Source organism: Triticum urartu, chromosome 3, assembly GCF_003073215.2.
Source record: "Triticum urartu cultivar G1812 chromosome 3, Tu2.1, whole genome shotgun sequence".
Taxonomy (NCBI): domain Eukaryota; kingdom Viridiplantae; phylum Streptophyta; class Magnoliopsida; order Poales; family Poaceae; genus Triticum; species Triticum urartu.
In genome coordinates, this window is record NC_053024.1 from 88,549,680 (window position 1) to 88,574,319 (window position 24,640).

The 24,640-nt window shown below is 46.2% G+C and overlaps 1 protein-coding gene across 1 annotated transcript; it reads right to left on the bottom strand.

Annotated features, from left to right (window-relative positions):
* Positions 1–2,697: 2,697 nt before the first annotated feature.
* LOC125543032 (acyl transferase 7-like) lies at positions 2,698–4,409 on the bottom strand. The gene has a single exon (XM_048706273.1). It carries the CDS (start codon positions 4,281–4,283, stop codon positions 2,967–2,969), a length of 1,317 nt encoding a protein of 438 aa, XP_048562230.1. The 5' UTR covers positions 4,284–4,409; the 3' UTR covers positions 2,698–2,966.
* Positions 4,410–24,640: the final 20,231 nt, after the last annotated feature.

Genomic DNA, 24,640 nt, shown 5'->3' on the forward strand with positions numbered 1-24,640 from the left:
TGTTTCCGGTTAATACAATTCTAGCATGAATAATAAACATTTATCATGATATAAGGAAATAAATAATAACTTTATTATTGCCTCTAGGGCATATTTCCTTCATCATCAACTTCTTCTTGGACTGCTGGTCCTTTGCCCTTCTCACAATCAACATGTTTGTCAAACAAGTCATCATCATCCTGCAGATCAATGTCTGAATCAACAATTTGTGGAATGTAATCTTCATCTGAATCCTGCACTACTGAACAGCCAACTGTGTTTGCTGCATCCATGTTCAAAAACCTACAGGATTTCCTTGCCCTAAACCCAAACTGAGATGAAAGGTAAGTAGTTCCAGGCTGGGGTGGACTTGGTATGAAATTATCTTCTTCTAACTCTGCTACACTTTCTGACTCTGCTTCATCTTGCTCATGCTCTTGATCATGCTCATGATCATGCTCATGCTCTTGATCATGCTGAGACAGCTCCTGTTCCACTTGAGGGAGCTCAGCCTGCTCCTATTCCACTAGGGTGAGCTGAGCCTGCTCCTCTTGCTGCTGTTGTGTCTACTCTGCTTGTTGCTGGTGTGCATTCTCCTTCTTTGGCCTAATGCCACTGAACCTGACAATTGGAGGATCCTCATCATCAGAGTGGACTTGAACAACAGAAACATATGATCTCATGCTCACATCATGATCAAGAAATATCTGTTGGAAGTGGTTGCCATTTAGAACACAATCCTTCATGTTTTCTGTCATAGTGTTGTCCCCTATCTTGATCTCTCTTAATCCATTCTTATACACTGTCAATCCAGGAACACACCAATAAGCCCCGATCCTGCCCTCAAACTCATATCCATTTTTCTCCACTAGACTGGCAACAACATTAGGTGTCCAATTATCTATTTCACAGTAATCATATCAAATGGAGTGACCTTTGTGATAATCCATATGCTTGCCAGCACACAGAAAGCACCTTAACAGAGAAGTGGTTGCTTAAGGGTCCTGCAAAACAATCAAGTTGAAAAAGTTCAGACATTTCAGACTACAGAGAGGTTCAGACATTTCAGACTACAGTTCAGACATTCAGACTTTTTTACCTTTTCAGAAAGAAAAATAGAGATTCATGGCTCCAATTAACAAATGTATGATCTTACAGGTCGAAAAGCAACCATCTTTGGTAAATCTGACACAATGTAATTGCAAATTACAACAATTTTTGGTCCAATTAACACTCTGACATTAAAAGCAAACTTTACTGCTTAAACCCTAGACCCCTGGACCGATGAAAAATTGGGGGGAGAAAGAACCTTAACCACTCCAGATCTCCGCAAACATGGCCATCTACTGCAAACCCTCCATGACGCAGCCCTATTTTTGGCCTGCCACAAGGATCTTCAAGAAACTGCTAAAACCCTACCACCCCACACCCAATCCGTCAGAAAGTTGAACGAACGGCCAAACCCTAGCTCGTACGCGCAATTGATGCGGCCAAGAACTCTTTACGAGAGCTAAATTGCACAGATCGTTCAATGGAGCTGCTGGCGACGGCGACGTACCGTACAGGGGCGGCGAGGAATCATCACGATGACGCGAAGGAGCAAGAGGCACGTCGCGCAGGCCCCTCTCGAACGGCGCGGACGGCGGCGGCTCAGCGTCCGACGACGTGCTCATGGAGCCGTCGTCGACGCCGACGAGCAAACGCACTACCTCGGCAGCGACGACGAGCAGAGAGGGTGCGGGAGGGTGCGACCGGGTGCGGTACGACTTGGTGAGGGGCGTTTAATCACCAGGTGTTGGCGCATTTGCAAAAAAAAACCCGAACTACTAGTATTAAACCCCCCCCCCCTACCAGGTGTTGCACATGTGGCGGTCAAAGCATAGCTGGCAACGGCTGACTCGGCCAAGTCAACGAATACGTAGCTCAATTCGTATATACGGACCAAAGTGAACCCTCTGCACAAGTATATGGACTGTAGTTTGGATATTTTGAAGTAGTGGTACTTAAGTATCAGCCGGCTCAAGTTTTGTGACCTATGATGAATTTTTCTCTATCTCTAATCATGAGTGATGCTTACACCTACGTACGCATCCCTTTGCCTTCGGCTTCATTTCTTCCGCTCCGGTCAGCTCGGGTCAGTTCATGTCGAGCATTCCTTGGTGGAAGGCGGCGACGCGGTCGGACGTCACGCACTGGGTGATGAGCCGCGCCCCCGGCTTGTGCGCCCACGGCTTCACCAGTATGCACGTCGCGATGTAGTCCAGGTTCGTCAGGGGCACCACGTGCGCCAGCGGGCCCCAGCCGTAATCCACCTCCGCGAACCCGAGCCGCGTCCAGTCCGACACCAGCAGCGTCCGGTAGTCCGACGTGATCTGGTACAGGTCCTCGCCGCCGTTGGTGGAGGGGAACTTTTGGTTCCTGGGTACATATGTACCCTATATGCAAATTTTTTTTAGTAATTCAATAAAAAGTCAAAAATTTCTAAAAATATTTTTGTTAAAAACTTGACCTTCCATTGTACTAGTGAGAAAACTGACAAAAACATAAAATTCCTCTTTAACTTCTTTTCAAAAAAGACAAATTTCCGATCAAAATAGCGTGAATAGTGATCCATAGTAGCAAATAAATTTTGTCTTTTTTACTGTGAAGTGAACATAGTTTTCTTTTTTCTGAAAATGTGTATACTAGCGCGCAAGTAAGTCAACTTTATTCTAAAAATAGTTTCTTAAATATTTTGACTTTTTGTTTAACTATTAAAAATAAATCCCCATATAGGGTACATATGTACCAGGAACCATTGGGTATTTCCCTTCAGTTGGTGGCTTTCCACCAAACCCATACAATCAACTCCCCAAATTCAGGACCAGTTGCTTATTATCAGTCACGCTACACACCATCAATCCACCCATCAACCAATCCAATGCAACCGTATCTGTTTCTAATCACGCATCCTTTTGCCTTCGGCTTCACTTCTTCTCCGGCTCCGGTCAGTTCATGTCGAGCATTCCCTGATGGAAGGCGGCGACGCGGTCGGGCGTCACGCACTGGGTGATGAGCCGCGCCCCTGGCTTGTGCGCCCACGGCTTCACCAAGATGCACGTCGCGATGTAGTCCAGGTTCGTCAGGGGCACGACGTGCGCCGGCGGCCCCCAGCCGTAGTCCACCTCCGCGAACCCGAGCCGCGTCCAGTCCGACACCAGCAGCGTCCGGTAGTCCGACGTGATCTGGTACGGGTCCTCACCGCCATTGGTGCCGGCCTCTCCTGTCGCCCACCGCGTGAACTCGGATGGCATCCGTCTCTTCCCGTCCTTGATTATCTTCACCACTTCCGGGATCGAGGAGCCGGACACCTTGCCCGCGAGGGCCGAGACGCGCATGATGTAGTAGCAGTTGCCGTAGAACCCGGCGCCGGCGCGCGGGAGCGAGGCCTGCAGAAGGGGCCGAGCGTTCATGGCGAAGCAGAGGTGCACGGTGGACTCCGGCTCGAACGCCGCCGCGCGCGTGCGGCTCTGCCACGCTTTGGCCACCAGCACCTCGAACGCCGTGCACCACGAGCCGGCGTGCTCCGTGTTGTACTGCGACTTGAAGTGGCCGATGTAGTCTGCGGAGATGTCCATGGCGAGGTACTCGAGACTCTTGGCGCCCGCGGGGCTCGGCAGGCTGCCGATAACGGCGCCGGCCGGGTCCGGGATCGCCTCGCGGCCCCATTGTGGCTCCACCGCCAGGCCTTCCACGCTGCTACGGCTGCGGGCGAGCTCACCGACGGCGGCCATAAACTGCGCGGCGCCGGGGCCGTCGGAGACGGCGTGGCTGAAGCGGAAGCCGACGACGAAGCCGCCGCACGCGAAGGTGGTAACCTGGACGAGCAGGACAAGCTTGCGCTCATCCTCCTCCTGGGCGGGCGTGGGCGGGAGCAGCTCGTCCTTGGCGATCATCATAGGGTGCTCCAGGTACTCCACGTCCTCGAGCGCGCAGGCGGCCGCGGCCTCCGTGAACCAGACGCCGCTGCCGTCGCCGCCGCAGTCGACCTGCAGCAGCCCACCTTCGTCCGTGAACCCGAGGCGTCCCGCGAGCGGGTAGTACTGCACCAGGGCCTGCGCCATAGCCCGCTCGATGGTCCTCGCCGGGCCAGCGTCGTTGCCGCCGTCAGGAGCCGGCTTGAAGACGTGCAGCGACTCGATGAGCGCCATCTGGGTGGGGTACCGATCAAGCCAGGACAGGCGGAGCGGGCCGACCGGCGTGGGCTCGGCCGGGGCCACCAGGCGCTGCGCCAGCCGCTCGACGGACTTGTTCACGGCCGCCATTGCAACGAAGCCGCAAGAATTGAATGGAGCTGGTGGGAGAGAGAAGTGATCGGCGGGCAGTTAGCTGACTGCTACTGCTCCTTGCTTGGATTTGGTGTGTGGGTAGGTTGCTTGACTTACCATTGAAGGGGAGGGTGGTATTTATAGGGGTGGTGGAGTTAACGTCCGGCGATGTGGCTCTTGGTGGTGACGAGGATGAGAGTCGGATGGAAGCTGACCGTGGCTACTGCAGTTGCTCTGCCCGGAGGACGGGGGCGAGGTCGGTCCTACGTCGAGTCGTCGGGGTCAAAAGGTGGTGGGGCGTCGCTTTCCTAGCTCTATCCAGTTGCTTGCAACCATGCCCAGCAGCTCACGTTCTTAATTGCGTGCCCTAGTACCACTTCGTCCTCCTAACAACTCCAAGATTGTCGTGGAAAAGGCAGGAGAGACATTTGCAGGGATCATGCACGTCCATAGGCTGATTTCCATTGCAGATCGTCTTGACATTGAGTGGCGACTTGTTACACATTTCCGAGGGGAAGGCGCGTGTTCCCTCTGGTGAGGAAGTAACAGTGGCACGAAAGCTACCGGGTCCGCATGGACCGCGTGCAGGTTAGGCGAGTAAATCCACTCGATTGGGACAAGCGACCGGCTGGTGTAGTTGGTGGCAAAAACACTACTGCTGATTAATCTTTTTTTTTCCGATAAAGAGCATTTTTTATTGAATCATAACGTAGCATCGAGGGATACAATCATAATGAGTACACATCCGGTCTCTAAATAACTAGGATGCACACAACCAACCCACAACACAAGATCACGCGGACAAGGAGCAGAGTCATACACAACCGAAGCTGTGCGGACGAATGAAAAAAGAGAAACACTCCCAAAGTGATGAAATAAAGTGACAATGGTGACCATCAGCACCAACTATATCATGATAGCACAAGGACTGCGTGAAAAGATTCTCCAAAAGCAATGCCTCCAAAAAGGAAATGACATGCAAGCACCGCCATCGCCGGATCCAACTATCGAAAGTCAGATAGTGGGTTTCATCCGAAAGATCAAGCCCGAGCAAACTCCGATCAATGTCTTCATCAAGGTAAAAACACACATAACACCGCCATTACCAGGTATAACAAACTAATGTCACACATAGGATTTTCATCCGGAGCTCGAGACCGGATAGTCAGAGCAGCGCCACCCAATCAAAGTCATTTTTTTAGAAAAGGAGGATGACCCCTGGCTTCTGCATCTGGGCGATGCATGCGGCCACTTTATTAATTATTCACACAAGACCTTACAAAGTCATACAGCAGTAAGACTAAAGCAACCGTCTAGGCAACATCCGTCGATACTCCTATCCAGTTGATGAAGGGGCATTGAAAATCTGGGCCTAATGCCAAACAGACCTCGCAGCCAAACCTAACATCTAAGACCTGAGGTCCCAACCAGGACGCCTGCCGGGTATGGGGCACGCACCAGTCCGGCGCACTCCTCAACCAGAACGCCTACCGGGTATGAGGCCGCCGCAGCCACCTGCCACCAATCCATCTTTAGTGTTGTACTGTTGCATTAACCTTGCCCGGTCTAGCTGCCGTCGACGCCACCATGACGCCAGACAACACCACCATCCTGCGCTCGTCCATCATCACACGCCCACCGGCGACACTCCGCTACTCCATGCCACTGAGACTCGCCGTTGTCGATGTGTCAGATTCCACGCCGCTCCTCCTCTTGTCCCCTCTAGCCAACACTTGCTCCAAAACGATGCCCCCAGGAAGGAGAACGACATCGGAAAGTCGCCATCGTCCGATCCGGAATATCCAGATCTAGGGTTTCCCCCGGAACCTTCCGATCAGGTTGACGTGACCTGCAACTACGATGCCTCGAGAAGGGAACGGCGTCCGAGATGCCGCCATCGTCCGCCATGACCGTAGTCAGGCGTGTTTTTCACCGAAAGCCACGTCATCTCGATCTCGCGGTTGGCTGGAACCGAGCGGAGTCTCGCCACGAAGACGAATGCCGACATCGGTAAAATGGCGAAGATCCGACGTCTCCTCACCGGTCTCTCCACGTGCCGCCGGCCGGCTGAAGGCCACCCTGCGGCGGATCCGATCGGGGTTGGATCAACAGTCGACGCCTCAACCATCTCCGCGCAGATCAGGTGCCCCGTCGGATGGGGCGCTGCCACCGCCGCCGTCCATCTCAGGGTCTCCTCTCCGCCGGCAAATGGTGCCCGAAGGCTGGTCGATTGGATTATGCATGAAGTTACAGGGGGTGCGAACCCTTGTCTCAGACGAGGGGGGTGGCTTATATAGAGTGCGCCAGGACCCCAGCCATCCCCCGTTACATAGGGTTCCACTACTAGGGAAAACCTTATGCACAGAACTTCAGCAGTAGCGCTTGTTAAAAAAGGGCGCTACTGCTAAATAGCAATAGCGCGTGCTGGATAAACGCGCTGCAGACACTAATGTAGCAGTAGCCGTCTCCTTTTAAAAGCGCTACTACTAAAATTCTCACTACTAAGCAGATATGCTACATATAGTAGTAGCAGTCTTCTAGAAAGAGCGCTACCGCTAAGTTTATTTTAGCAGCACGTTTACTGTGAAACGCGCTACTATTAATGGAAAGAAAATTAAACGAAAATAAATAGAAAAGTAAATGAAAATGAAAGAAATAAAAAAAGGAGAAAGGAAAAAATAAAATGTAAAAAAAATAAATGGAAAAGGGGAAAAGGAGAAAGGAATAGCAGTAGCGTCTGTTCATCAGAGGCGCTATGAATAACTTAGCAGTAGCGCTCGTTTGGACCCTCGCTATAGAAAGAGAAAAGGAAATAAGAAAAGGAAAGGAAAATACATAGCTATAGCTGTAGCGCGTTTACTGAAAAGCGCTATAGCTAACTTAGTTATAGCGCTTTTACAGAAACACGCTACCACTAAGTTTGACTTAACCCAAAAGCGACCCCCCCGGCCACAACTTCTTCCCCAAATCTCTCGCCCCACTTCGCCGCTGTCTTCCCAATTCGACGCCCCCCTACTTCGCCGCCGTCTCCCGCCGACGTCAATGCCCCCGGACCCACCAGAGTCGCGCGCCTTCGATGCCACCGGAGCCGCGCAGCCTCATCAACGCCACTGGAGCCACCCTCGACGCCCTGCCTCCCTCGCCACAACTGCCTCCCTCGCCATCACCGGAGACGCCCCTGCCTCCCTCGCCATGACCGGAGCCATCCTCTGTAAGCCCCCACCCCTCCTTTCTCTCTCTCTCTCTCATGCATAGCACAAACATTGGACAGAGAACTAGCTAGCTAGGTTAACTAGTTTAATTAGGTTAATTATCTAGGTTAGTGCAAAAATTTAGTTAGGGCTTTGACAGAGAACTAGTTAGGTTAACTAGTTTAATTAGGTTAATTATCAGGTAAACTAGGTTAACTAGCTAGGTTAACTAACTAGGTTAAATAGCTAGGTAAATTAGGTTCGTTAGGTTAACAAGCTAGGTTAACTAGGTTCGCTAGGTTAGAGGAAAAATTTATTTTAGAGCATTAGGTGAGAAGGGTTAGAGAAATGGAGTTCCTTTGCAATTTAATTGGGTTCTGTCCTAGGCAGAGAAGCGTTAGAGAAAATAATGTGTGTGTGTGTGTGAGAGAGAGAGAGGAATAGCTAGAACATAATTTTGGTTCTGTCCTAGGCAAAGAAGTGTTTAGTGAGGTCATTTTGCAAAGGTTTTTGATTTTTGAAGACCACTATTTTTCTAGGAAAAGAATTTAAGCAAGTTCTATTATAAAGATGATCCTTCCTAGACTTTTATTGTTGTTTTCAGGGAAGTGTGGTTCGATTGTGGCCAGGTTAGTCATGTTATATCTTTTCATTGAAGTGTGATTTGATTGTGCCTATGTGGCCTTTTGCTGTTTCCAGGGAATGAAGCGCGGGTGGCCTATGTTTTGCCGGAATGTTGATTCATTTCCATTCTGGCAAATTTCAGGTGCTCGATTTGTCCACTTTTTAGCAAAGGTCATGCCGAAGTTTTTCGTGAATTTCGGCATGACTTGTGCTACAAACTAGGACATATTGAGTGCCCGTGATTTGCCGCACCGGGAAGGATTCAACGTTCCTGCAAAGCATAGGACTTTTTATGTCATTATTCATTTTATTAGGTCTAGAATTAATTGACTAGATTTAATCATAGGAAACATGGCTAGAAACGATGAAGGACAGGGTTCTAGTGAGTGCGACAACGTGTACCTGGCGGCAGAGGAATTTTTGAGGGAAGACGACGATCAACAGTCGATGTTGCTGGGTCCACCTATCACATCGGAGACTGAGACTGACATCGAGACCGACACTGAGACTGAGACCGGCGCTGAGACTGAGACCGGCATGGAGACCGACGCTGAGACTGAGACCGGCGCCGAGACTAACAGAGCCAGTATAGAACCGAAAGCAAAGAGGAGGCAACTTCCTAACAAGCTCAGGACTACTAGACTGGTGGTCACGGAGGTGAACGACGGCAATTTTGAGCCAAACACGCCCGAGGAAGCGCACACATGCTACGGCAATCAAATAGGTCGCATCATACGGACAACCGCCACCATCAACGATGAGAAACTAAACAAGATAGATAATACGAGGCCCTCCCTCCTAAAGAAGTTGCACCAGTGCTACCTCTTTTAGCACTGCGTTGGTTTTCCCAAAGAGGAAGGGATGATGCAGCAAAGTAGCGTAAGTATTTCCCTCAGTTTTTGAGAACCAAGGTATCAATCCAGTAGGAGGCTACGCGCGAGTCCCTCGTACCTGCACAAAACAAATAAATCCTCGCAACCAACACAAATAGGGGTTGTCAATCCCTATAGGGCCACTTACGAAAGTGAGATCTGATAGATATAATAAGATAATATTTTTGATATTTTTATGATAAAGATGCAAAGTAAAATAACGGAAAATAAATAGCAATGTAAATAACTAAGTAGTAGGAGATTGATATGATAAAGATAGACCCGGGGGCCATAGGTTTCACTAGTGGCTTCTCTCGAGAGCATAAGTATTCTACGGTGGGTGAACAAATTACTTTTGAGCAATTGACAGAATTGAGCATAGTTATGAGAATATCTAGGTATGATCATGTATATAGGCATCACGTCCTAGACAAGTAGACCGACTCCTGCCTGCATCTACTACTATTACTCCACTCATCGGCCGCTATCCAGCATGCATCTAGAGTATTAAGTTAAAAACAGAGTAACGCCTTAAGCAAGATGACATGATGTAGAGGGATAGACTCATGCAATATGAAGAAAACGCCATCTTGTTATCCTCGATGGCAACAATACAATACGTGCCTTGCTGCCCTTACTGTCACCGGGAAAGGACACTGCAAGAGTGAACCCAAAGCTAAGCACTTCTCCCATTGCAAGAAAGATCAATCTAGTATGCCAAACCAAACTGATAATTCGAAGAGACTTGCAAAGATAACCAATCATACATAAAAGAATTCAGAGAAGATTGAAATATTATTCATAGATAGACTTGATCATAAACCCACAATTCATCGGTCTCAACAAACACACCGCAAAAAGAAGATTACATCAAATAGATCTCCACAAGAGAGGGGGAGAACATTGTATTGAGATCCAAAAAGAGAGAAGAAGCCATCTAGCTACTAACTATGGACCCGTAGGTCTGAAGTAAACTACTCACACTTCACCGGAGAGGCTATGGTGTTGATTTAGAAGCCCTCCGTGATCGATGCTCCCTCTGGCGGAGCTCCGGAACAGGCCCCAAGATGGGATCTCGTGGATACAGAAAGTTACAGCGGTGGAATTAGGGTTTTGGTTCCGTCTCTGATCGTTTGGGGGTACATGGGTATATATAGGAGGAAGAAGTACGTCAGTGGAGCAACAGGGGGCCCACGAGGGTGGAGGGCGCGACGGGGGGGGGGGGGGGGGGGGGGGCAGGCGCGCCCCCCTACCTCGTGGCCTCCTGTTAGTTGGCTTGACGTAGGGTCCAAGTCTTCTGAGTTGTATTCGGTGAGAAAATTACGTTCCCGAAGGTTTCGTTCCATTTGGACTCCGTTTGATATTCCATTTCTTCAAAACCCTAAAACAGGCAAAAAACAGCAATTCTGGGCTGGGCCTCCGGTTAATAGGTTAGTCCCAAAAATAATATAATAGTGGATAATAAAGCCCAATAATGTACAAAATAGTAGATAATATAGCATGGAGCAATCAAAAATTATAGATACGTTGGAGACGTATCAACCAGATATTCTTGTTCCCGGACCGGAATGAAAAGGATTATAAAGATCCAGATAAGGACCCGACAATGAAGAAGATAAGCAAACATGTCATGAGCAGGTTTAGCGACGCGTTGGCCGCTTGGAAAGCAAGGGTGAAATACCAGAACTTCAACGGAAAGTAACCCTACTCCGAGATTGTAAAGGATAATCTGACAATCATGGCAGGGCACTTTGAAATATTCAAGGCGGCTTGCGAGGCCGAAGATGCCAAAAAATAGTCGAAGTACATGAAGGGGCTTCAACAGAAGAACATTGGGTGCCACCACCTCGAAAGTCGTGGTTATGGCGGGAAGAGGTCCATATGGGCCAAGGAGGACGCGGAAGCCGCGAGTCTGGGCAACCCAGACCCCTTGGCGGAGTTCACCGTCCCGTAGGAGCGTGACGTCCTCAGGGCCCGGCACCGTTGGGACCCAGTGAAGAAGGTTTTCGAGAAGAACGCGGTCACGACGGAGTTCATGAGACTGCTGGTAATTTTAGTTTCTGATCAATTCAACTGCATGTTAGTCATATTTGTAAACGACCCTTGTGCCTTTTGCAGAGAGAGCAGCACATGATTGCGGCCGAAAGCGACTCGCTGTTTGAGGCATTAGCGAGGCCCAAGTGGGACACTCCATTCAACCGGGCGTTGAACATATTGAAAAGACTCCCGGTGGAGACTCGACCGTCGTATGGACGCGTGCATGGTGTTAGAGACGGCGCCACGTGGAAGAAGTACTACTGTGAGACCACGGAGGAGAGAAAGGAAAGACGGAAGTTAACTGAAGAAAACATCGACAAGAAGGTTGAGATTGCGGTTGAAAAGAAATCATCTGAGACAGTCGCAATAGCGGTAGCTACCGCAAAATAGGTGCTTGTAGATATGTCTACTACCTTGGTTCCGGCCGTTTTCAATTGGAGCAGGCAAAATCCAGAAAAAATGCAGCGGACTTAGCAGCTCGACTAGCGTTGCACCAGCACCTGTAGCTGCACCTTCTCCCGCACCGGCTCCTGCACCTGCTCCGACACTGGCTCGGGCACCGGACGTGCTCAGCGGTGCTTCGTCTTTGGCTGAGCTCGACGCCCTCACGGTATCTATCACACCGGCCCCCTTCAATAAATGTATAATCTCCCATTTTTGTTGCCTTTCGGATGTCTCACGTCGCAGACTTTTCTTTGTAGGCCGACGAAACCCCGTGCACCATATTGTACACCATCGGCGACCAGAAGGTGGACGTGGGGAAGGCAACGATAATGGAGCCGAAGGAACCATTGTTCCACAGCCGGCCGATCCCCCCGGAAGTCTTCAAGGTTTCCGTGGCCAGTGTCAAACCGGGCCACGAGAATTTGGCTCCTCTAGTACTAGTGGGGGATGACGACGAGACCCCGCGGCGGCTTGGTGATTGTTGCAATGGGTGGGTCCTATTGTGGCCAAATAGTCTGCTTCATCTGGAGGCGGCCGGGAGCACACCCACGAACACGCAGTTAGGTATGAACATCAACACCTCACCTACTCTAGTAGTCGCTAGTGACGTCGCCATGGATGAGGATGAGGATGACGATGACACTCAACAGTATGTCAATACTGGCGCCTACTTAGGGTCTGACCGTCATGAGTCGGTGCCTGAATTGCCGCCTCCATAATCTGAACGTATTATGGACAACCTTCCAGTAGTAAAGAAGTCTAGGAAGAGACCGAGGAAAGGCAAAAAAGCTACTTCTATGATCCAGCCGCCTCAGCAGCCTCGAGTTCAAGAACGTATAGATATCCCCGGTGCGGCAAAATGGCATATCCTCGGTCAACCAATCCTACCTGAAGCAGCGCTAGGGGCCAGATTCGGCAATTTAAGGAGACTTCATGATGATGTGCTGCGGATAGAGAAAGGCCTCATCGCCTAAAAAAATCTAGGATACCCACTCTATGTGGTTATCGTGCTGCGGGGATTGTCATACGTCGACACATTCCCCGCGAAGAAGTTCTTCCTTCGATTCGATTACATCTTCGACATGTTTCACTTGAAGAAGCTGGATTTTGTGTTTGTCCGCCTTTATGCTTTGCACATGAACTACCTCATCGGGGTTGAGCAGATACCTCATATCTGTGTCGCTAACCCGTACTCCATGCACGAGGGCTTCTTGGGAGTCTGCGCAAAGCACCGTCAATACGCGAGGGAATACATCGTCAATTTCATGCTCGCCAATAAGGACAAGGAGGCGATTCTCGTGCCTTATCATTCCATGTAAGTCATCCACGCGGATATCCTTCCTTTGATTTCAATCATTCATTTGCACGGTGGAGGCTAATTAATTTGAGGTGTACTTATTTTGCGCAGCGGCGGGCGCGCCATCCTCATCATCCTCTACCCCCGATACTCCCACGCTCTTTACTTGGACTCGTCGAAGAACATTAACAAAAAGGATTACACCCACATCAAGTCTGTTCTCGACAGTGCTATGTTTTACTACGACGCACGGGGTGGAGAGGTCAAGGACAAGAAGAAAAGGGATGGCAGGCCCGCCTTCGGCCATAATACTGACTTCTGCTGCATCCAGCAACCGAGTGATTCTCTTAATGATGGATTCTATGTCCTACACCACATGCTGGAGTACAGACGGGATCACCAGAACCTTCGCATGTCACCTACATCCGACGATGCCCATATTCTGCAATGGGCAAAGAACTTAGGAGATATCGAGGATCATCGACTTTGAGCTGAGTTCTATCACATCCAGCACGAACTTTCCCAAATCATCATGAAGGAGGTCATCGGAATAACAGGGATGTTCTACGAAGAAGGACAAATGTCACGGGAAGATGTCTGAACACGCGTAGCTGCTCAGTGTCTCGACCTGAAGCCTTTCACTAAGCTCGGGGACTATCTCCCTGACTTGGATGGATGGCACGACATGGAGTGATTGTCGATATATGACAATGTGTCCGTTTAGTACATACTATCTATATGACGAAACTTTGAATTATGCATGACAAAACTTTATTTGTGATGTAATTAAACCGTCCTCCTCGACTAGCGAAGATCACTCTAGTTAGGGCATTTTGGGTACGATGAACTTTGTTATTTATGCTTATGATATGTTGCTTCTATTTTTGCCAAGTCTGTCTCTTTCTGTTGCTCAACTATATATGTTGCATATCATCGACTCATTTGACGATGCAGGTGTATAGATCATTGATGGCGAAGAAGTGCTACGCAAGGAGTATACGACGAGTGGCCGGAATGTCAGGCCCAGGTGTACCGATTTCCGGTTTCCGAGCGACAACCAGTAGTTAGTTTAGGTTCACACAAAGTGATAGCTCTTATCGCATATATCATTGTTTAGATGGATGGCGATGTAGTTGCAAGTAATCGAGACTTGTATTGCTATTTTCGAGATGATGAGGAGAGACCACTTTGTGTTGGATGATGATTATGATGATGACATGATTTGATGAGACTATTTGTATGTATATGCTATGATTACATTTGTATGTGTATGATATGCTAAAGATTATTGTATAAAGCCTATTCAAATAGAAAACAAATATGCAAAAAAAAAACAGAAACCAATTAAACTAGCAGTAGCGAGGGGAACAAAGTTAGAAGTCGCATTCCCTTACCAGTAGCGCTCCCTACTAAAAAGTGCTGCAGATATTAGCAGCAGCGCTCTGCACTAAAGAGCGCTACTGCTAGCCATGTATAGCAGTAGCGTGGGACGACAGGCGCTACTGCTACACATTAGCTGTAGCGCCTTATCAGTAGCGCGTCCTCCCGCGCTACTGATAGGGAAAATACCCGCGCTACTGCTAGGGTTTTCCCTAGTAGTGTTCATGTACATAAAGAGGGGACATTACTGGTAACGTCAGCATTAAAGTGATATAAATGGCCCTTAAGACTACGGGGTGAACGCCTGATCGTTGCCATCCAGAGTGACCTTAGATCTTCTGTACTGCGAGTGGTTTCTGATGTGGTCGAATGATTATATCCTGGTCGAATGAAATTGGGTTGTCCAAGTGGAACTCATGGTCGAGTGAATTGCATCCTGAGGTGAGTTCAGTCGGTAGAATTTGTCATCCTTTGAATGTCTTCGATTGCAGGGCAGTGTCCTTGGGAAGGGTACTTAGATCAGGTCTATTGCCCTACCCTAGGTACATGTCATCGTCATTAGCCCCCGAATGGTTCTGGGTCCGCGTGGAGATGGAGTTGAAGATGGTTCCGACTCAATGTTCATGCTTCGGAAGCATTTTACTTGGATTGGAACCATACAAAAATTCCGACTTCATTTCCGGTCGCCTTGAGCCATTCAAAGGTTGTCGAGTGAACTTTTAGCTGGTATACTTTGAATTCTGACATGGCATAAAATCTTCGGCGCGATTGACTGCGCTGCCGTTCCCGTATCTCGCGGGATCTGAAATCTGGGGAAGCGTGCTGGACGGAGAGAGGTGCAGTAAGCGGGGCAGATTAGGCAGGGGTGCCTCAATCCCCGCGCCACCTTTTTGACTTTTACGGGATTTGACGGGATTGCCCAGGTCCACAAGTAAGCCACTCGGGGGATAGGGCCATATAAGGCGTCTAGGCCGGGGTCTTTGCACAGTGCACCCCATTCCCCCCCTTCTTCCTCTGCTTCTCATCTACATCTGCCTATGCCCTCGGTGCCGCCACCAGTCCGAGCTCAACCCTCCGTAATGGGGAAGGACAAGACGGCGGCTCTGGAGCGCGCAAAGAAGGCGATGGCGAAGGCAAAGGGGAAGAAGACGAGCCGGGCTGGGTCCTCGTCGAGAACTGTCCTGCCGCCCGGCTGGATCCAGGGCGACTGGATCCGGTCGACGATCCAGCGAGAAGACATGGAGGATCTGGTTGACGGGGGATTGATTCCCCACAAATCTAGGCGGCTTCCGGAGGACGAGACCGAGCCGTGACCGCAAGAGGGTGAGTGCATCCTTCTTGTGACCCACGTCGACCGCGGTTTCTCTTTGCCTCCCCATCCTTTCTTCCGGGGTTTTCTGAACTTTTTTGGAGCCCAACTTCATCACTTTTCTCCCAACACCATCACATATATTGCCGCATACGTGTCCGTGTGTGACAACTTTCTGGGCTATCGACCACACTTGGGTCTCTTCAAACACATTTTCACCTATCGTTCTCAGTCAGTGAAAAAGGCCAATCTGAGTGATGAGAGGACACACATGATCGAGATGTGTGGAGGTCTAGGGATCCAGATGAGGAATAAAATCACTTTCCCTACTATGATTCTTCCCGAGTCAGTCAGGGGGTGGCAGTCGGCCTAGTTCTATTGTAAGGACCAACCGACCCCGGGTCAGTTGACTGGCCTTCCCCCGTTTTCCATAGGACGAGTTGAGAAGGCTTCCACCTTGAGAGTGACTCCAGCTGAGAAAGTGGATGTCAATATGTTGGTCGAGATAGTAGTCCAACTTGTTTGCAACGGTGTGACCGGCATGGACTTGCTAGAGGTGTTCCTCAGTCGACCCATCCAGCCACTCCAAGCCCGTGACCATCCAATGTGGATGTATTCGGGTATTGAAGATAGCACTCGGATCCACCCAGAGGAAGTTGACGAGACGACGATGGCATAGTGGCTGCAAGGTATTACCGACAACAAAGACAACCCCAAGGGGCTAGGAGGGTTCCTCCACTCGACAACACCACTGAACCAGACAAGGTCTGACTCTTTTCTTCAGAGTGTCTTTTATTCTCACATATATTTGTTCTCGAACCCGATTGATATCCACTCGTCTTCGTGGCTTGCAGATCTATACTGAGATGTATTCGATGCCCAACGGGGAGCAGGAGCAAGAGGGAGAGGCGAGCGGTGGCGACTGGCATTCTGACGGAAGGGGAGACAAGGAGAGTGAGGACTTGAGCAGTATTGAGGAGGTCGACTCCCCTCCTCGCATGGAGAGACGCTCTAAGCAGAGGCAGGACCCAGCCAGTGTTCGTGGGAAGGCGACTCCGCCGACTAAACAGACCTCCAAGTGCACTATAACATCTTCTCCTATGCCAACTAAGAAAGCTCCGAAACAACTCAAAGTCGTGCTGTCAAAAGCCCAGAAGGCCTTGCCCAAGATCAAAGTGGACGTGCCTATCGCTTCTAGGTAATCATTGAGTTCGACCTCTTAGTTTTAGCATGACCCAATCTTTAGTCGATTCACTTTCCTGTTTTAACCGAGTGAATTCTGAAATTTGCAGTGCTGCCTCCGGGACTTCTATGTACCAAGATGATGATGATGAGATGGAAGACGCAGTCACCTCCCATGCGGGTATAACTTTTGTCATTTTGCCTTTACTTTATCAGCCATTTTCACGGTTGACTGAACTCCTTCAATTGATTGCTTTGCAGCTCCATCCAATGTCATTGAACTTCTGGATGACGATGAAGATGTGCTACAGAGAACCATTTGAAGGAGGGGGAGGGCTTCGAGCAGGAAGGCACCAGCTGGCAAGACGCCCAAGTCGACGCCGGTGATGGAACTAGTGATTCAGCAGTCTGGAGACGTGAACCGGGCTTCTGTTACTTTTGCTGTTCCTGTGTGGAGTGAACGCCCTTCATCGTCAACTGCTCAAGTCCCTGTTTCATCTGTCCAACACCACTCCTCGGATCCTCAAGCTGCCGTGACTGGACCCACGTCTCCGCTGTTCGTCACCCATCATGTTTCGGAGGACCAAGCGAGCGCTGCTACGGAAGCTATACGCCAAGCAGGCCTGATGATGGAGCGGATGAAGATAGTGCACGAGACCAGCCAAGCTACCTATGATGCTGCTACCTCTTGAGCACTGCGTTGGTTTTCCCCTAAGAGGAAGGGATGATGCAGCAAAGTAGCGTAAGTATTTCCCTCAGTTTTTGAGAACCAAGGTATCAATCCAGTAGGAGGCTACGCCCGAGTCCCTCATACCTGCACAAAACAAATAAATCCTCGCAACCAACGCAAATAGGGGTTGTCAATCCCTATAAGGCCACTTACGAGAGTGAGATATGATAGATATGATAAGATAATATTTTGGTGTTTTTATGATAAAGATGCAAAGTAAAATAAAGGCAAAGTAAATAACTTAGTAATAGGAGATAAATATGATAAAGATAGACCCGGGGGCCATAGGTTTCACTAGTGGCTTCTCTCAAGAGCATAAGTATTCTACGGTGGGTGAACAAATTACTGTTGAGCAATTGACAGAATTGAGCATAGTTATGAGAATATCTAGGTATGATCATGCATATAGGCATCACGTCTGAGACAAGTAGACCGACTCCTGCCTGCATCTACTATTATTACTCCACTCATCGACCGCTATCCAGCATGCATCTAGAGTATTAAGTTAAAAACAGAGTAACGCCTTAAGCAAGATGACATCATGTAGAGGGATAGACTCATGCAATATGAAGAAAACCCCATCTTGTTATCCTCGATGGCAACAATACAATACGTGCCTTGCTGCCCTTACTGTCACCGGGAAAGGACATCGCAAGATTGAACCCAAAGCTAAGCACTTCTCCCATTGCAAGAAAGATCAATCTAGTAGGCCAAACCAAACTGATAATTCGAAAAGACTTGCAAAGATAACCAATCATACATAAAAGAATTCATAGAAGATTCAAATATTATTCATAGATAGACTTGATCATGAACCCACAATTCATCGGTCTCAACAAACACACCGCAAAAAGAAGATTACATCGAATAGTTCTTCACAAGAGAGGGGGAGAACATTGTATTGAGATCCAAAAGGAGAGAAGAAGCCATCTAGCTAATAACTATGGACCCGTAGGTCTGAGGTAAACTACTCACTCTTCATCAGAGAGGCTATGGTGTTGATGTAGAAGCCCTCCGTGATTGATGCCCCCTCCGGCGGAGCTCCGAAACAGGCCCCAAGATGGGATCTCGTGGATACAGAAAGTTGCGGCGGTGGAATTAGGGTTTTGGCTCCGTATCTGATCGTTTGGGGGTACGTAGGTATATATAGGAGGAAGGAGTACGCCGGTGGAGCAACAGGGGGCCCACGAGGGTGGAGGGTGCGCCTGGGGGGGGGGGGGTAGGCGCGCCCCCCTACCTCGTGGCCTCCTGTTTATTTTCTTGACGTAGGGTCCAAGTCTCCCGGATCATAATCTTCCTAAAAATCACGTTCCCTAAGGTTTCATTTCGTTTGGACTCCGTTTGATATTCCTTTTCTTCGAAACCCTAAAACAGGCAAAAAACAACAATTCTGGGCTGGGCCTCCGGTTAATAGGTTAGTCCCAAAAATAATATAAAAGTGGATAATAAAGCCCGATAATGTCCAAAACATTAGATAATATAGCATGGAGCAATCAAAAATTATAGATACGTTGGAGACGTATCAAGCATCCCCAAGCTTATTTCCTGCTCGTCCCCGAGGAGGTAATGATAAAAACAGATTTTTTTGATGCGGAGTGCTATTTGGCATAATTTTAATGTAATTCTTCTTAATTGTGGTATGAATATTGAGATCCAAAAGATTCAAGACAAAAGTTCATATTGACATAAAAATAATAATACTTCAAGCATACTAACAAAGCAATTATGTCTTCTCAAAATAACATGGCCAAAGAAAGTTATCCCTACGAAATCATATAGTCTGGCTATGCTCTATCTTCACCACACAAAATATTTAAATCATGCACAACCCCGATGACAAGCCAAGCAATTGTTTCATAGTTTTTACATTCTCAAAACTTTTTCAATCTTCATGCAATACATGAGCGTGAGCCATGGATATAGCACTATAGGTGGAATAGAGTGGTGGTTGTGGAGAAGACAAAAGGGAGAAGATAGTCTCACATCAACTAGGTGTATCAATGGGATATGGAGATGCCCATCAATAGATATCAATGTGAGTGAGTAGGGATTGCCATGCAACGGATGCACTAGAGCTATAAGTATATGAAAGCTCAAAAAGAAAATAAGTGGGTGTGCATCCAACTTGCTTGCTCATGAAGACCTAGGGCATTTTGAGGAAGCCCATCATTGGAATATACAAGCCAAGTTCTATAATGAAATATTCCCACTAGTATATGAAAGTGATAACATGAGAGACTCTCTACTATGAAGATCACGATGCTACTTTGAAGCACAAGTGTGGTAAAAGGATAGTAGCATTGTCCCTTCTCTCTTTTTCTCTCATTTTTTATTTGGGCATTTTTTATGGCCTCTTTTCTTTCTCTTTTTTTATTTTTCGTCCAGAGTCTCATCCCGACTTGTGAGGGAATCATAGTCTCCATCATCCTTTCCTCACTGGGACAATGCTCTAATAATGATGATCAGCACACTTTTATTTTTCTTACAACTCAACAATTACAACTCGAGACTTAGAACAAAATATGACTCTATATGAATGCCTCCGGCAGTGTACCGGGATATGCAATGACTCATGAGTGACATGTATGAAAGAATTATGAATGGTGGCTTTGCCACAAATACGATGTCGACTACATGATCATGCTAAGCAATATGACAATGATGGAGTGTGTCATAATAAACGGAACGATGGAAAGTTGCATGGCAATATATCTCGGAATGGCTATGGAAATGCCATAATAGGTAGGTATGGTGGCTGTTTTGAGGAAGGTATATGGTGGTGTATGATACCGGCGAAAGGTGCACGGTATTAGAGAGGCTAGCAAAGGTGGAAGGGTGAGAGTGCGTATAATCCATGGACTCAACATTAGTCATAAAGAACTTATATACTTATAGCAAAAATCTACAAGTTATCAAAGCAAAGTATTACACGCATGCTCCTAGGGGGATAGATTTTTAGGAAAAGACCATCGGTCGTCCCCGACCACCACTCATAAGGAAGGCAATCAGAAAATAAATCATGCTCCGACTTCATCACATAACGGTTCACCATACGTGCATGCTATGGGAATCACAAGCTTCAACACAAGTATTTCTAAAATTCACAACTACTCAACTAGCATGACTTTAATATCACCATCTCCATATCTCAAAACAATTATCAAGTATCAAACTTATCATAGTATCCAACACACTCATAAGAAAGTTTTATTATTAATCTTGTGTACCAAGCATATTAGGATTTTAAGAAAATTACCATGCTATTTAAGACTCTCAAAATAATCTAAGTGAAGCATGATAGATCAATAGTTTCTATAAAACAAATCCCCACCGTGCTCTAAAAGATATAAGTGAAGCACTAGAGCAAAATTATATAACTCAAAAGATATAAGCGAAGCACATAGAGTATTCTAGAAAATTACAAATCATATATGGCTCTCTCAAAAGGTGTGTACAACAAGGATTATTGTGGTAAACTAACAAGCAAAGACTCAAATAATACAAGACGCTCCAAGCAAAACACATATCATGTGGCGAATAAAAATATAGCTCCAAGTAAAGTTACCGATATAAGTAGACGAAAGAGGGGATGCCTTCCGGGGCATCCCCAAGCTTTGGCTTTTAGGTGTCCTTAGATTATCTTGGGGGTGCCATGGGCTTGCCCAAGCTCAGTATCTTGCCACTCCTTGTTCCACAACCCATCTAATCTTTACCCAAAACTTGAAAACTTCACAACACAAAACTTAAAGTAGAAAATCTCGTGAGTTCCGTTAGCGAAAGAAAACAAAAGGCCACTTCAAGGTACTGTAATGAACTCATTATTTATTTATATTGGTGTTATACCTACTGTATTCCAACTTCTCTATGGTTTATAAACTATTTTACTAGCCATAGATTCGTCAAAATAAGCAAACAACACACGAAAAACAGAATCTGTCAAAAACAGAACAGTCTGTAGTAGTATGTAGCTAGCGAAATATCTGGAACCCCAAAAATTCTGAAATAAATTTCTGGACGTGAGGAATTTGTCTATTAATCATCTTCAAAAAGAATTAACTAAATATCGCTCTCCAAATAAAAATGGCAGCAGTTCTCGTGAGCGCCAAAGTTTCTGTTTTTTACAGCAAGTTCAACAAGACTTTCCCCAAGTCTTCCCAACGGTTCTACTTGGCACAAACACTAATTAAACACAAAAAACACAACCAAAACATAGGCTAGAAAAATTATTTATTACTAAACAGGAGCAAAAAGCAAGGAATAAAAATAAAATTGGGTTGCCTCCCAACAAGCGCTATTGTTTAACGCCCCTAGCTAGGCATAACAAGCAAGAATAGATCTAGGTATTGCCATGTTTGGTAGGCAATCCATAAGTGGATCTCATAATAGATTCATAAGGTAATTTAATTTTATTTCTAGGAAAGTGTTCCATGCCTTTCCTTAATGGAAATTGGAATCTAATATTTCCTTCCTTCATATCAATAATTGCACCAATCGTTCTAAGGAAAGGTCTACCAAGAATAATAGGACATGAAGGATTGCAATATATGTCAAGAACAATACAATCTACGGCCACATAATTACTATTTGCAACAATAAGAACATCATTAATTATTCCCATAGGTTTCTTAATAGTGGAATCTACAAGGTGCAAGTTTAGAGAGCAATCATCAAAATCACGGAAACCTAATAAATCACACAAAGTCTTTGGAATCGTGGAAACACTAGCACCCAAATCACATAAAGCATAGCATTCATGGTCTTTAACATTAATTTTAATAGTTGGTTCCCACTCATCATAAAGTTTTCTAGGGATAGAAACTTCCAATTCAAGTTTTTCTTCATAAGATTGCATCAAGGCATTAACGGTATGTTTAGTAAACACTTTATTTTGACTATAAGCATGAGGAGAATTTAGCACGGATTGCAACAAGGAAATACAATCAATCAAATAGCAATTTTCATAGTTAAATTCCTTGAAATCTGTAATAGTGGGTTTAGCAACATCTAGGGTTTTAATTTCTTCAATCCCACTTTTATCAAATTTAGAATCAAGATCAACAAATTCCGAATTCTTGGAACGCCTTCTAGGTAAAGGTGGATCATATTCAGTCCCATAATTATCAAGATTCATATTGCAAAAAAGAGATTAAATAGGGGACACATCAATAACTTTTAGATCTTCATCTTTATTCTCGTAGGAACTAGAAGAACACACTCTTATAAAGGCATCTTTCTTAGCACGCATCCTAGCGGTTCTTTATTTGAACTCATCAATGGAAATTCTCATAGCTGTGAGAGACTCATTGATAGCATGCTTAGGTGTAATAGATCTAAGTTTCAAAGAATCAACATCAAGAGCAATTCTATCAACGTTCCTAGCCAAATCATCAATCTTAAGCAATTTTTCTTCAATCATAGCATTAAAATTCTTTTGCAAAGTAATAAATTCTTTAATATTAGATTCAAAATCAGAGGGCATCTTATTATAATTTCGATAAGAATTGTTGTAGGAATTACCATAATTATTAGAGGAATTACTAGGATAAGGCCTAGGATTGAAATTTCCTCTATACGCGTTGTTACCAAAATTGTTCCTACCAACAAAATTCGCATCCATAGATTCATTGTTATTCTCAATCAAAGTAGACAAGGGCATATCATTAGGATCAGAAGAAACACTCTTATTAGCAAATAATTTCATAAGTTCATCCACCTTTCCACTCAAAACATTAATTTCTTCTATCGCATGCACCTTTTTACTAGTAGATCTTTTAGTGTGCCATTGAGAATAATTAACCATAATATTATCTAGGAGTTTAGTAGCTTCTCCTAAAGTAATTTCCATAAAAGTGCCTCCCGCGGCCGAATCTAAAAGATTTCTATAAGCAAAATTCAATCCGGCATAAAAATTTTGTATAATCATCCACAAATTTAAACTATGAGTAGGGCAATTACGTATCATTAATTTCATTCTCTCCCAAGCTTGTGCAACATGTTCATGATCAAGTTGCTTAAAATTCATAATATCGTTTCTAAGAGAGATGATCTTAGCGGGAGGAAAATACTTAGAGATAAAAGCATCTTTGCACTTGTTCCATGAATCAATACTATTTTTAGGTAAAGACGAAAACCAAACTTTAGCACGATCTCTAAGCGAAAAAGAAAATAGCTTCAATTTAACAATATCATTATCCACATCTTTCTTCTTTTGCATGTCACACAATTTAGTATTATCTTGAGCCATCGTGACAAGCAAGCAAGCTAACACACAAGCAAACAAAAAGTAAGCGGGCAAAAAGAGGCAAATAGAGAGGGAGGATAGAGAGAGAGGGCGAATAAAACAGCAAGGGTGAAGTGGGGGAGAGGAAAACGAGAGGCAAATGGAAAATAATGTAATGCGGGAGATAAGGGTATGTGATGGGTACTTGGTATGTTGACTTTTGCATAGGCCTCCCCGGCAATGGCGCCAGAAATCCTTCTTGCTACCTCTGGAGCACTGCGTTGGTTTTCCCCGAAGAGGAAGGGATGATGCAGCAAAGTAGCGTAAGTATTTCCCTCAGTTTTTGAGAACCAAGGTATCAAACCAGTAGGAGGCTACGCACGAGTCCCTCGTACCTGCACAAAACAAATAAATCCTCGCAACCAAGATAAATAGGGGTTGTCAATCCCTATAAGGCCACTTACGAGAGTGAGATCTGATAGATATGATAAGATAATATTTTTGGTATTTTTATGATAAAGATGCAAAGTAAAAGAAAGGCAAAGTAAATAACTAAGTAATAGGAGATTAATATGATAAAGATAGACCCGGGGGCCATAGGTTTCACTAGTGGCTTCTCTCAAGAGCATAAGTATTCTACGGTGGGTGAACAAATTACTGTTGAGCAATTGACAGAATTGAGCATAGTTATGAGAATATCTAGGCATGATCATGTATATATGCATCACGTCCGAGACAAGTAGACCGACTCCTGCCTGCATCTACTATTATTACTCCACTCATCGACCGCTATCCAGCATGCATCTAGAGTATTAAGTTAAAAATGGAGTAACGCCTTAAGCAAGATGACATGATGTAGAGGGATAGACTCATGCAATATGAAGAAAACCCCATCTTGTTATCCTCGATGGCAACAATACAATACGTCCCTTGCTGCCCTTACTGTCACCGGGAAAGGACACCGCAATATTGAACCCAAAGCTAAGCACTTCTCCCATTGCAAGAAAGATCAATGTAGTAGGCCAAACCAAACTGATAATTCGAAGAGACTTGAAAATATAACCAATC